The sequence below is a fragment of the Daktulosphaira vitifoliae genome, unplaced genomic scaffold, assembly GCF_025091365.1.
Source record: "Daktulosphaira vitifoliae isolate Bord-2020 unplaced genomic scaffold, ASM2509136v1 Scaffold_1, whole genome shotgun sequence".
NCBI classification, from domain to species: Eukaryota; Metazoa; Arthropoda; class Insecta; order Hemiptera; family Phylloxeridae; genus Daktulosphaira; species Daktulosphaira vitifoliae.
The window spans coordinates 54,858,840-54,873,075 of NW_026099572.1; the positions used below are offsets into that span (position 1 = coordinate 54,858,840).

General features: G+C 36.2%; 1 protein-coding gene across 1 annotated transcript; it reads right to left on the reverse strand.

The window, feature by feature from the left end:
* Positions 1 to 7,957: 7,957 nt before the first annotated feature.
* On the reverse strand, positions 7,958 to 10,605 carry LOC126894525 (E3 SUMO-protein ligase ZBED1-like). The gene is made up of 2 exons (XM_050665599.1): positions 10,002 to 10,605; positions 7,958 to 9,695 (listed from the first exon to the last, which is right to left on the reverse strand). Exons 1-2 carry the CDS (start codon positions 10,058 to 10,060, stop codon positions 7,958 to 7,960), a joined length of 1,797 nt encoding a protein of 598 aa, XP_050521556.1. The 5' UTR covers positions 10,061 to 10,605.
* Positions 10,606 to 14,236: the final 3,631 nt, after the last annotated feature.

Below are 14,236 nucleotides of genomic sequence, written 5' to 3' on the forward strand. Positions count from 1 at the left end.
CACAACGGGTCCGATTTCCGGCGGCGATTTGTCCTCCGGACGGCGGAGGGCGTCTAGCAGTGCGCTCTGCACGTCGCCCCCTCCGTCCATTCCTCCACGTCAAGGAGCATGACGGGCACCGTCGTCACAGGACGATGGNCCCCCTCCGTCCATTCCTCCACGTCAAGGAGCATGACGGGCACCGTCGTCACCGGACGATGGACGCGCACGTCATGCTCCTTCAGGGCGCACTTCAGGCTTTCAGCTAGGCAGTCAGCCTGGGCGCCCGAGCCCCGAACCTCCAAGAGTACGGCCCCCGTACGGGTCCGCCTGGTGCCCGCCAGTTGGACCCCGAGGGCCTTGAGGTCAACGGCAGCCATCGCAGTCTTTATGACCGCGGCGTACCGTTGACCCTCTTTCAGCGGACCAATCACAACCGCCTCCGTCTTCGGGACTTTGGCCCGAAGCTGGGCGGCAGTCGGGCCTCTCGACGGTGGCGGCGGAATCGGCCTGGGACCACTGGGGACCTCCACCTTGGGAGCTGCCCGCTCCACCTTTCTGGCCCCTTTACGCTTCACCACCTCCGTCCATGAGGTGGCCGTTGCGGGGGCTGGAGCATTTCCTGGTAGAGGAGATGGTGGAAGGGGAAGGACCGTGACGCTGGGTGGCAAGGGCACCACGGCGTCCACCAGCGAGCGTCCGGCGTCCGCTTCCTCCTTCTTCTTCCTGCTCCTCTTCTTCCTCCGCTTCTTGGCGGGGGCGACGGGCAGGCGAACAGCCGCAGACCCCTCGGCCTCGTTGAGCGGGGAGGCCGTGTTCCCGACGGCAATGATTGGTGGGCCATAAGTGTCCCACCAACATACCGTCTGGGACGACGCGTCATGGCTGGTCGCCGCACCACGTTCGTCCACGCCCGACCCTTCGCCGCCCGCAACCTTCTGAGGCTCCGTCTGCGTCGAAAAATCGACGTTCGGGATGTCCTCGTCCGGAGTGCGGGTCAGCTCCAGGTCGTGCATGGCACGAACGCTCCTGATGAGAGCCCCCGCAGCCGCAGCCAGATTGGCATGCGGGGGAACGACCGTCATCACCCTCTCTAGAAGGTCGGCCTGGTGGACCACCAGGGCCAGTCCGGCCGTAAGAACGGCCTTGGATCTGGCTTGGTCCAACCTTTTACGGGGTGTCCCGTCATCATGAAAGAGGTCGGAAGGCGTGATGTCCGCACACTTCCGCCTCTTCATCTCCGGAGCCCTACCGGGTGTATCCGTCACCGGGATAGGGGCATCCGGAGGAGTGTCCTCCAGGACAATCGTAAGCGGCTCGTCCACCGAGGGGGACACCTCCTTCCGCTTAACGCGGAGATCCTCATCCTCCCCGAGACTGACCACCGCGCCGTCCGCTGACCCCGCTGCTTTTTCAGCCTGTACCGCCTTAGGTGATCCACCCCTCGACGAACCCCGCAGCCTCTCCACAATGGATGGCTTGGCTGGGCCATCCAGCTGTGCGTCCACTTTAGCAAAAGTACATCCGTTATCCAGTAATTCCAAGTTTTCCGACGCCAATGACCTCCCGGCTGTTTCACCGGTGGGAGTGGCTTGGTCGCCACCACTCCCTGCAGTCGCAGTACCAACCCCGTGGTTGGCTGCAGGAGCCTGCCTCAACACTCCTGCATTTACCGTGTATTCAGTTGATCTGAGCGACACCTGGTGGGTACACCCCCCACCAACCGCCGGCACTGGGGCATCCGAATCCCCTGATGCAGTAACCTTCAATCCATTTTTGTCCATTATTCATAAAAAAAATAATTTTTGAGGGGGCTGCCCTCGTAGCCGGTCTCTTCGGCCAGTGAGTGGCCAATTCACTGGTTACGTGGTCCATGGTTCTCCATTCTCACCCAAACGCTACCGCTTATTCGTCCATAAAGGCTTATTTCACGGCTACCCTGTATATCTACAGGACTAACAAGCGTTTGGGCGGCTCGCTGTCCGCGACCGCTTATTCGTCAGTCCAAGTTAATGGACTGCTTATTTCGCGGCTAACCTGCATATCTGCAGGCCGTTCCTCTATCCGCAACCTGAGGACGCGCCCGATTCCCCGAGCTAGGGAAACTGCGCCCGTGCCGACGTTTCGTAGCCCCGTAGAGCCCGATCACGCCGACACTGTAGCGCAGCGCAACGGGTCTTGTAGTAGTATAATGTATAAAAACCCAGCACAGGGGGGTCGAGTTTTTGGATTGGATATAAACGAATTGGATATAAAAAAATTATATGAACAAAATTACTTAAATATATTTTTATTCTAAAAGTTTATTTTCTATATGCATTTTTAAGTTTTGAACACCCCCTGTATAAGGGGAATTGGTCCGGTTAAAAAAAATAGTATGTCGCATAAAAGAAGAATACAAACAGTACTCAATTAAAATAAATTATAATGATCCATACATTTTTCAAAAATGTATAACATTATAAATTTAAAAAAAACACAGCACAGGGGGGTCGTGGCACAGTGGTGACGTGGCATAGTTGGGTCCAGTATAGATGATATCTGACAGTGATTAAAATCACTATAAAAAAAAAAAGCTTTGATGCAAATCTTTAGATAGTGTTTCATTTTAAAAAATTGGCGTATTATTCCAAAAGCTATTTGATCTGCTGGTTTCTTATTAATATCTCGATTAAGATAAAGTATGTCGAATGAAAAAGGGTTTATTAAAAAATATTATTTCTTATAAAAAAATTGTATTGATCCATATATATTTTTCAAAAAGTTATAGCATAATAAAGTTAAAAATGTAAAAAATAATATCGAGAATTTTCACACAAAAATAACATTTTCACCACGAAGACAAGTCCAGAGGTTGAATTTTTTTTTTTAATGAAAGTATACTACATTAGCTTTAATTTATGATATATATAAAAGTGTCAGACCTTCCGGAACACTTTCAAAAGTTAGGTTGAAAAAGTTAATTTTTTGTAAAAAAGTTGTCATTTTAAATCCCCCCCTGTGGGCTGGTTAAGTGTTAGATTTACAAAAATTATATACCAAATGATAGGTAAAGACATCAAGCATCTACAAAAAAAATTATATTGATATGTTCATTTTTGAAAAAGTTACGGCAGTTTTTAGTAAAAAAAATTGAAAAAATTTCGAAAATGAACGATTTTTAAATTTGTAATTTTTTTGGAGGTTTCACCCATTTACGGGGAACGAGGTAAATTTTTTCAATTTTTGAGGATAATGTCTTCGACTAGATACGATTTGTGATCTTTTGACGTATCGTTGAAAGAAATCCGTTCGATGAGAGCTGAGAAAAAGTGGTAACAGACACAAAAAAAAACACATCATAGTAAAACCAATACCTTCTCAGCTTCGCATCGAAGCTTAAACTTCATTAGTACCCAATAATGTATGTCATGTACAGAATATACAAAAAGTATTAAATTAAATTAATTTTTGAATTAGTAAATTAAAGAAATGTCGAGAAAAAAAAATTTGGCATAGTTGATACAAGTATAAATGACACCTTATAGTGATTAAAATCACTATTATAATAAATGTTTCGATTCATATCTATAGATAGAGTTTAATTTTTAGAAGGAATTATTGAATAATTTTAAAAGTAATATGAACTATTATTTCCTTATTTATATCCTGATTATACAGTTATTAAATAACAGTTTTAAAAACAATATTATTAGGGTAAGTTTTATAATGTAAAAATATTATTTATTTATATGAATAAACACTTATTATTGTAATTTAAGTTACTATAAAATTGATATTAAATAATTTAGTGTTGTAAATTTTATGGAGACATTATTAAAAATTAATAAAATAAAATAAAATAAAAATAAGAAATTTTTTTTTTGGTATTTTTTAATTCATCCCTTATTTCTTATAAAGGTGTTAAATTTATTATTTTAAAAGACAACAAACATATTTAACTAGCTAATTAAATGAAAAGTGACACGCTTACTTCCATTTTTGCGTATAAAACTCTTTTATTTATCTTTCCGATAATTCGGAGGTCTTTGAATTGAAAAGGACATGGGTCATTATTGAACGTTACTAAACATTTTGTAATTAAAACACTAAGTAAGTAAATTCACATTAACCCAATTATTTAGAATTAATAATTTGAGTAAATAACGGCAAAGCAATAGATTGATTTAAAAATAATTTAATTTAATTATTAATAACTAGTTAATGCTTGGTCATATACTTTGACTGGGTGTCAGAAAGGAGTCCACCACCATTTTAAGAATACCTTAATATTCCTACTAAAGCACATACCAGTTATTTTAACGCTTTGATTGGGTGTCAGATAGGAGGTCAAAACTCCAGCCACTACAAGAATACCTCAGCGTCTAATACCTCTATAAGAAGAATTTTTTTCATTTTATTTGTATCAACTTGTCTTTATTGATCTAAATCCTAGAACTCTACAATTCCATATTTTTTATTACTACAAAAGTAATTCGTAATGATAAGAATAACATAAACCGAACTTCACCTGCACTCTATATTTTAAAAAAGTTATTACTTCCGAAATAAGAAATCTAAAGTTGTCATTTACCAGTTAATTTCTTAATTAGATCATGTTTGATTATAAGCTAGTTAAATATGTATGTTGCTATTCGTTAATATCAGGGGCGAGAAACAATATCGCGCTTACTCAGAGATTAATAAGGAAAGGATTTTTAGTATATTTAAATTTAATTCGAAGGAAGACTATGGTCGTTAGATCAGATAAAATTATTTATTCTTTATGCAGCAACAATAATAAGTAATGTATAAAATGCCAAAAATTCAAACGTCATCTGTGTGACTTAAATAATTAAAATTATTCATCAAAACATAACACTTATATAATACAATGCAATATGAACTATGCCAAGGTGTGGCCAGCTAAATAAACACGAACTTGAAAAAACTTTTACATTAAAAACGTGAACAAAATTTTACTAACTCATACAAGCGAAACACTTAACCTAATACTTATTATAATACAAAATATATTATATTACTCACATGTCTCACATGATAACTGGCCGATGCCTTCCAACGATCGTGAGAGGAAGGTAAGGGGAGTTGACGGACAACCGATTAAGGGTACGCTATTATAGATTCGCGGGTGGTGCGAACACTATTAAACAAATAATATTGACACCCTTATGAGTAGAGGTGAGAATTTTATTCTTTTGCGTATTTTTTTGAGTATATGCAATTAAACGGGGGTTCGAAATCTTTAAGAAATGTAGAACGTACTAATAAATGGTTTATATATATATTTTTGAATATTTTTAGCTAAAAGAATATACCGTATTGCTAATTTGGATGTTGCTACCGCTACTGTGTTATTGCTTCTAATATTGTTGTTGTTGCCGCTACTGTGCTGTTGCTGCTCTTATTATTATTATCACCACCATTGTGCTATTGCTGCTGCTATTGTTGTTGGCGTTACTTTGTTGTTAAAAACGATGTCTTCTCCATGTTTGATGCTAAGGGTGGTGGTGTCAGCCTCTGTTCTCGGGCTGGCCTAGTAAAGTGAGTGATGTGTTTTCAATGAGCGTTGTGCGTCCCACCGTGTCATTAAAGCCGTACCGCAGTTTTTCACTATCTGTGATGATAGTTCGCGCGTGTGTGGGTCGCCTGCCATTACTAGTGTTGATAGATTTACCCAATCGGGTAGCGTGTGTCGAGTACTCGCTTTCCAACAAATTGTAGTGCGTCCCGTTGCGCCTAAGTGAATTGTACCTGCAGCGTAGTCCCAGGAGTACGTCACAGTACAGATTCTCTAAGATAACAGCCGTGAACTTTACTTGTAGATCCGCAATTTTTCTTATAAAGGTAGCTGTGCCGGCCGTGTCTGTTGTGTGACCGTCAGCTAACCTAACTGGGGGTGATTGTCCGTTGTGCACAATTCCAAATTAGTGAGCTGTTGCTCGAGTGGTATACGATTTTTGCGCTTGAGAGTCAAGTAAGGCCGTCACAAAGCCGTCGTCAAATTCCAGCTCCACAACGGCAGTAGTAATTTTACGCGGACGTGTTTGTGCGGCAGTACTCAGGTGGTTAACGGTTCGAACGGGGAGCGTTGAAACGGTTTGTTCGCCAGCAGTATTAATTGCCATAAGCGGGTAGGCCGTTCCTGCCGTATTCCCCTTTCCCACGGTGACCAACGATATGTTGGCCCGACTCGCGCTGTAGTCGTTATCTATTACGTCTACGATCGTATGACAATTATTTTGAATAACCTTGTTGTCCTCATTGTGGATAAGGGGTGTGGCGGTGGTGAGTTGTGGTGCTATAGCGTGACCACTATGATGACAGTGGGGCTGTAGGGGTGATGGTGATGATAGATGTGATAGATTTGATGTGCACGTTGTGTGGTTGTTGTTAAGGTTATTTAAACTATTGCCACTGTGATCGGCCGATCCTGTCCAATGACCGAAAGATAAAAGGGAAGCGAGTGAACGTCAATCGAGTAACCGCGTGCTACAATCGAGTTCACGTGCGCCGCGAACAATTATTGCAATCTATTTTAGCATTAAATTATAAAAAATTTCTCTTTTTAAATTAAAATGAAATGATTGTTAGTCACAGAACGTCTTTAGCAAAGATCTAGTAGACCAGATGTTACAAACATCGTTGATTATATTATATCGTGTGACAGCTGATCTCCAGCGTCTTGTTTTACTCACCCCCTTCATCACGGCAAATCGATGACCTCAGTGTCGGTTTTTATCCGTGTACATTTCATTGTCGTAAGTCAGTCAATAAATTTGTTTTTTGTGTCACTTTTTTTCTGTTGCAAGTGCCTTCGCTTGAATAGTAAATTGTTCAGCCGTTGTACGCCGTTATTCTTTTATTTGTTTATTGCACCCTTGTGCTCAGTTTTCATGATCTTGCACGCCACTAGTGATTGGGCCCTGACCATCACTAAATATCTTCATTGCCGTAGTCTGTTCTCATCTGCCATTACGTGCCTGGATCTGCACTCTGACAGTTCACTCATCACTATCAACAACTTCATCTATTCAGATGAGTTTAATATTATTTATTGTTTGTTTTAATTAAGATTACCTATTTTGTTTTCTGCTGCTCGCCGGCCATTAGTATTTAAGGACCTCCCGTTACCCCTTAAATTTAAGATACTCTCTGATGAATTTCTAATATATGTGATTATTTGTTATTTAATTATTGTCTTCTCTCGTTACTTATTCGATGTACAGTTAGCCGTCATCCCCCAGGTGACCCATTCCCGCTTCAATAATAGCGATTTAAACAGGCTTAAGGTAAAATGGCATTCTAGCGCGGTGCACAACTAGCCGTCCTAAGGTCTAGCTGCCTCGTACAAAACAATGATATAAGGAGTCTTTAATATATAATGAGAATTGATCACTGTGGTTAATATTAATTAAAATTAATAATATATTTTAATTTTAAATAAGTCCTTAATATATTAAAAATATAATAATACACATTTAAAAAAATTACTAGTATTTTTAGCTATAAGCTCTATGGCACTCGCGAGCTAGAGCTCCTTATTTCACGTGTACACGCTTTCACGTATTCACGTGAAATAAAGGTTCGATTTATAAGACCCGTTGCTTAAAATTTTCCGTGAATTTATGATATTAATCACGTGTATCCGTGAATTATTATATTCACGTGTATCTGTGAATTATTATATTCACGTATAACCGTAAATTTGTGTTAAGCCTTAACTTAGTTGTCTATTTTTTTCCTAGGAAGAAAATAATTATTTATATCATTTTACTTAAGTTAATTAAAAAACTAATTATGTTCAATAATCAATAATAATAATTAATGTTTTATTCAGAAAAACCTAACCTATAGAGTGACATAAAATAATTTTGTATAAATAAACAATAATATTATAACAAATTATAATAAATAAACAAAAATTAATAAACAAAATAATTCAACACCTAAATAACTTTAATAACATAAAATATTATTAAACTAATAATTTTCTATTTTGGTACAAAAATGTCAGCATATTTACATTTTTTGCCAACAAACAAGTCCTTTTTGAAGTTACTATATTTCCAGCAGTAGAAAAGCATCTCTCAGAGCTTACTGATGTGGCAGGAATAGCGAGATATTCCTTGGCTAATGCTGCAAGATTTGGGTATTTGATTTCCCTTGATTTCCACCACTCATATGGATTTAAATCAAAACGTAATTGAGGTTCCGCTGTATAAATTTGAAACTGAGTCGTTAAATTATCGTTTTTAATTATTGTATTTCCATATAAAAATTGAAGATCGCTGCTTTGAGCTAGTGGATTTTGTTCCATATTGAATTCAATGTTTTGCATGCTACTGTTAAATTTTTCTAGCAAACTCTTTACAGCCTTACGAATTTTTTCTCTCGTAGCAATTGGTTCAAACTCTAATTCTTTATAACGAGGATCTAGAAAAGATGCAATTTGTCGGACAGAGACAGAATTCGTTTCACTACAGTCAAGTTTGAATCGTTCTTTAATTTCAAATATTATTGTAGATTTAAATTCAGTGATATATTGATCATCAGTTTCATAATGCTTTAAATGGTGATCCAATAATTTTGATAGTAATGGTCTTACCATTGACACTGGAGAATAGTTCTCGGAGCAAAATAAATTTGTAATAACATATAATGGTTTGAGGAGATTTACAAGATTTTCTATTCTTAACCATTGAGATTCAGTTATTTCTAATTTTTGTGCAATGAATAAAGATGTGATTGCTCTGTCTGCCAAAACATTTGAAATTGGACTCCTGTTTTTTGAAAGACGGTCTAACATTAAATATATTGAGTTCCATCGTGTCTTACAACATTGCACTAATGATTGGTGCGGAAGTCCTAGCTGTTCTTGTTTGTTTAGTAATGACTGTTTGGCTACATTCGAGTGTTTAAAATGTCCAACTAAATTAGTACACTGTTTTTCCGAAAATATTTCTTGTTTTAATACAATATTAATAGCTAATTGCAAATTATGAGCTGCACATGTCACATCCATGTTTTCATTGTCTATTGTAATAGGTAATAACTGTACAGCATTTACTATGTTTTTTGCGTTATCTGTAATTACAGTAGTTACTTTACCATTAATTTCCCAATCGTCAAATATACATATTAATTTTTCCGCAAGATTTACTGCTGTATAACGTTCGGTCATCTCTTTTGTGGCTAAAGTAAATGACTTTGATAGCCACTGGTTATCAATTATGTGAGCTGTTAAAGAGATATATGAGTTTTGAGCCATTGAAGACCAACCATCAGTGGTGCAAACTACTCTTTTCACATTTTGCAATTCATTTTTTATTTTGTCCTCAACATTTGATTTCAATGCATGTAGTCTTTTTTTCATTGCTTGATCACTACATATTTTATAATTGGGCTCCACAACAGCCATGAACTTAAAAAACCCAGGACTCGAGCAAAATGATAAAGGCAACTGATTCATTGCAATTAATGAAGCTAGTGCTTGGTGAATTTTTTCCGTTTTTTCATAATTACATTCACGATCACTATCAGACCCACATTTATTAGAAATACGACAACGTTTTCTAGATTTTGAACTTGAGGAAGATTTAATATTGTTATTAACAAGAATTGTATCATCATCTTGATTGATAGAACTTCCAGAACTGCCTGACCTTATAATTTCTTCGGAAACATTTGATGTATGTTTAGATTCCAAACTAGACCTACAAAGTACAAACTGTACAATTTTAACGCTATACAATTAAAATGTATGTTATTTGTTTGTAAAATTTTTAAAATAAAATTAACGACTTTATTTTTATAGCATCTACGTGCTATAAATTATAATTACGTAAATAAATTATATTTTTTTATTTGGGTTATTAAAATCAAATAATTGTTAGATCACTGAAGTACCCATACGACATTGTAATGAAGTTGTAAATTTTATTTTAAATATTTTAATATAACTAATAAATATCATACACGTTTAATTATGTAATAGAATAAAAAACATAATTTATTATTACCTCTTTTCTGTGGATTCTTTTGGTGGTTTAACTTGATGTATATTTTGCAAATGTCTCATTATAGAACCAGTAGTTCCACCGACACAGGAGTATTAGTTTTGATTGTCATCACATAAATCACAAAAGGCGCGATCTCCTTCTCGCTTAGCATAGTCCCACACCCAACTTTTTCTTTTACCCATTTTTTAGTAAAACTTGTTCACTTAATGTGATTACATGCAAACCTAACGATTGACTGTTAAACCAACTTAAATTATGGGTTCAAATTCTACACATAATATTTAATCTTTTATAATAAAAACTGTGGTATAAGATGACAATAGATCGGTTTTACAAAAATACCTGTTATTTTATCTTTCATAAATAAATGTTTGTTGTCAATGATTCCTCATTATATTAATCCAACCGTCGTGTATACGTCACCTTATGATACCTTTTTCACATATTGTACAACCTGTGTAATCGTGTATATTCATTTTGTTAGCTAATGTTCGTGTTTAACTTTAAATTTAACTTAAAAACTTACAAATCTGTTATACCAGAAAAATAAATGAACAAGTAGTCCTTAACAATATACATTTTCAGTTGATATCAATTAAAATTATTCACGTGATTAACGAATTCACGTATTCACGTGATTATGACTCTGATACGTGTTCACGTATTTTAGCTTCTACTAATTCACGTATATTAATCATACGTGTTTTATTTTGTTATACTCTCGTATTCACGATACCCGTGTACACGTATGTTTGTATTCACGTAAAAACATTAGAGCTCTATTGCGAGCCAGTAGTTTTTTGTATTCGTTTTGTTGTAATAGTAAAATATCACCTTTGCGATTGTCGCAGTCTTGTACGCTCAGTATATCGCCGTTGGGTCTATATATTTTCTGAGATACATCACAATACCATTCACAGCATATTGTACATGTTGGTCAGCTACTTGCATTCGACTTCAATTGATTCTTTCAATATTCAACATTATCATCAGCCGTTTCAATTAGCCGATAAGTATAATGCTTGTTCATCTTCTTTCTAAGACTTACTCACTTTTATAATTTATTATTTGTTTATATCAACACCTTTGTGGCATTAGTATTAAGTGTCCCTATTCACATTGGTGCATATAAGATTATATATTTATTGTATAATACATTTATTTGTTATAATTATATGTTTTAAAATTCATTCTAAATTCACTCATATTGTCCACTCATCTTATTTCTTATCTTCGACATAACCAGACTTAAGATAAAATAAAACCACTTACGTTAACGAACCCGCATGAATTCCACGGGGCACTGCGTTCATTCAAATACTATGTGGTTAAATATATAAGGGTTGGGTTGGGAAATATAATAAAATAATATAAATAAAAATGGGTTTCAGAAAGGTAGTAAACGATGACTGAACATATAAGAGTAATGGTCAAATAAATGATATAAACATAAACGTTTATAACAAAACCCCAGCGGCACAGTGGGGTCGTGGCATAGTTGAGCCAATGAGCAGGTTAAGTGATAGATTTTCAAAAAAATTATATCCAATGAAAGGGAAATATCTAAGGTTTTAGTATAAAAAAAATGATGTTGATTTGTTGATTTTTGAAAAAGTTATGGAAGTTTTAAGAAAAAAAGTGAAAAAAATGACAAAATTTACCGATTTTTAAATTTGTAATTTTTTTGGATATTTCCCCCATTTTCGGGGAACGAGGGAATTTTTTTCAATTTTTAAGGGTAATAGCTTCATCTAGATACGATTTGTGATCTTTTGACGTATTTTTGAAAGAAATTGGTCCAGTGACTGCTGAGAAAAAGTGGCAACAGACATAAAAAAAAAAAAACACATCATAGCAAAATTAATACCTTTTCAGATTCGCATCGAAGCTAAAATATTAAATTGATTTCAGGGATTCTACAATATTGGATAAATGATGTTCAATATTCCTTACAAAATTTTATAATTTATCTTAATGGTTTATTACACAATAGATTGTTTGAGGTTTGAAAGCATTAATAAAACTTGTACTTCACTAACGATATTTTAATTAATCCAGTGTTGATTTTGAATTTCGCACTACGCGTTGTTTAATCAATATGACTGTTTAGAAACACGATTTAATTTTAATTAATACGAGATCGTTATACAAAATATATTTTTATTGTGGTTACTGTTTATTAGATTTCTTTGTGGAAGATTTATTGAATTAATACTGTTGTTATTCAAAAAATGTTATTATCGTTGTGCCAATGAGTAAAATTTTAAATCAGTTGTATAACCAAAAAAAAAAAAAAAAGAGATATATTTTTTTTTATAATTGATCTATATATATTTAGTATTTATTTGTGCCATTGAGGCATTTTTTTAAAAATATTTAATTACCAATATCATTGAAGTTAATTGTTTATTTATTATAGTTCTGTAAAATTGTATTTTATTATCAAATTATTGGTTTTATTATTATTCTTAGTTTTAGTTAAACATCTATTGTTACCTGACCATTTCACTCCCCTGATGAGTGTAGACAAATCCTCCCTATTCAGGGTACTTGCGTTTTGGTCAGAAGACCCTTCCCTTTCCTATTCAAATATACAGTCCACTCATTACCTATAAAGAAATTATAGGTGCCGGGGTTATAGTATTTGCAGCCTCCCGCCCCAACAGCGACTATAACAATTGAACACGTTCCAATGGTCAAAGATAAATGAAACATTATTCAATAAATACCCCAATAAAAGATCTTTTTAAGAACTTTCTTACCTAAAATACATTGTATTTTACACACAAAATTTAAAAGAACAGTAAAAAAAACTCAATGTAACAGAATTATCAAAATTAATTAAAACGTGTTTATCAGTTCGTGTTTAGACGTCGTACAGTCCACACGTTAATTGTCACGCGCTCCGCTTTTATCAGCTCTCGATAGCGTGTGTATTGTATCGAATTGTTATCGCTTCCAGCGCTCGTCGCGGTATTTGTACCGTCGGGTAATGTATAATTGTATAATTTATCTAAATATAAGACTCGCCGCGATCGGGACTAACGCCTTATCGCATTATACGCTTTATTGACCAACACGCGATACCTCACTACGGTCCTAATCAGTGCCGTTACCTATAAAATGCCTAATAATACAAATAATAAAACTGTATCTCCACTCATTATCCAAAAGTCACGCATACAGAGCGTGTCAAATGATTCATCAGCTTTTTCATCAGAAACCAACTCCAACGACGATTGGAAAACTCAAAATAATCATAAACGTCAGTACTCACCTAATCAATCCCCGAAATTAACTAAACAATTCGTAACGCCAAATCGCTTTTCTCTATTCAGTCCACCAAACAATGATCAAAACAATGACTATTCTGAAAACAAAGATAACGACCCTAATAGAGACATTCTAGAACACTCAGAGAGTAAACCTCCTCCACCAATCTTTATTAATTTAGTAAATGACTTCAAATCATTTTGCTCTCAAATTAAATTATTAACAAAAGGCGAACCATTCACTTGTAAGAGCTCCACCAATGGAGTTAAACTCCTAACTACATCACCAAACTCGTACAGAGAAGTAATAAAATTTCTAAAATCCAGCAAAGCGGACTATCATACTTATCAATCAAAACAAGATCGAGCCTTTAGAATTGTTATCAGAAACCTACATCACACAATCCCTCTTGATGATATCAAAAAAGAGTTACTTGATCTCGGTCACATCGCTAGAAACGTAACAAACGTTCTACAATATAACACTAAGGTCCCGCTCCCATTATTCTTCGTAGATCTAGAACCAGCCATAAACAATAAAGATATCTTCAAAATCGAATTCCTATGCTACACTAAAATTAAAATAGAAGAACCTCGAGTTAAACGCCACATAGTCCAATGCCTTCGATGCCAAGAATACGGCCACACAAAAGCTTACTGCAATCATACACCCAAATGCGTTCGATGTGGCGAACATCACCTATCAGATTCCTGCCAAAAACCCACCGACCAACCCGCCAAGTGTGCGCTTTGTCAGGGTAACCACCCAGCAAACTATCGAGGCTGTCCCAAACATAAAGAAATTCAATCATCTCGTAATCCCAAGAAAACTCAAACAATTTCACATTCTCAACAAAATAATACAAATAATGTACAGCCCATTTATGTAAACACCACTTCAAATTCGTATTCTCAATCCAAATCATATGCTCAAGCAACCAAAGATCCGAATATCACTCCCCA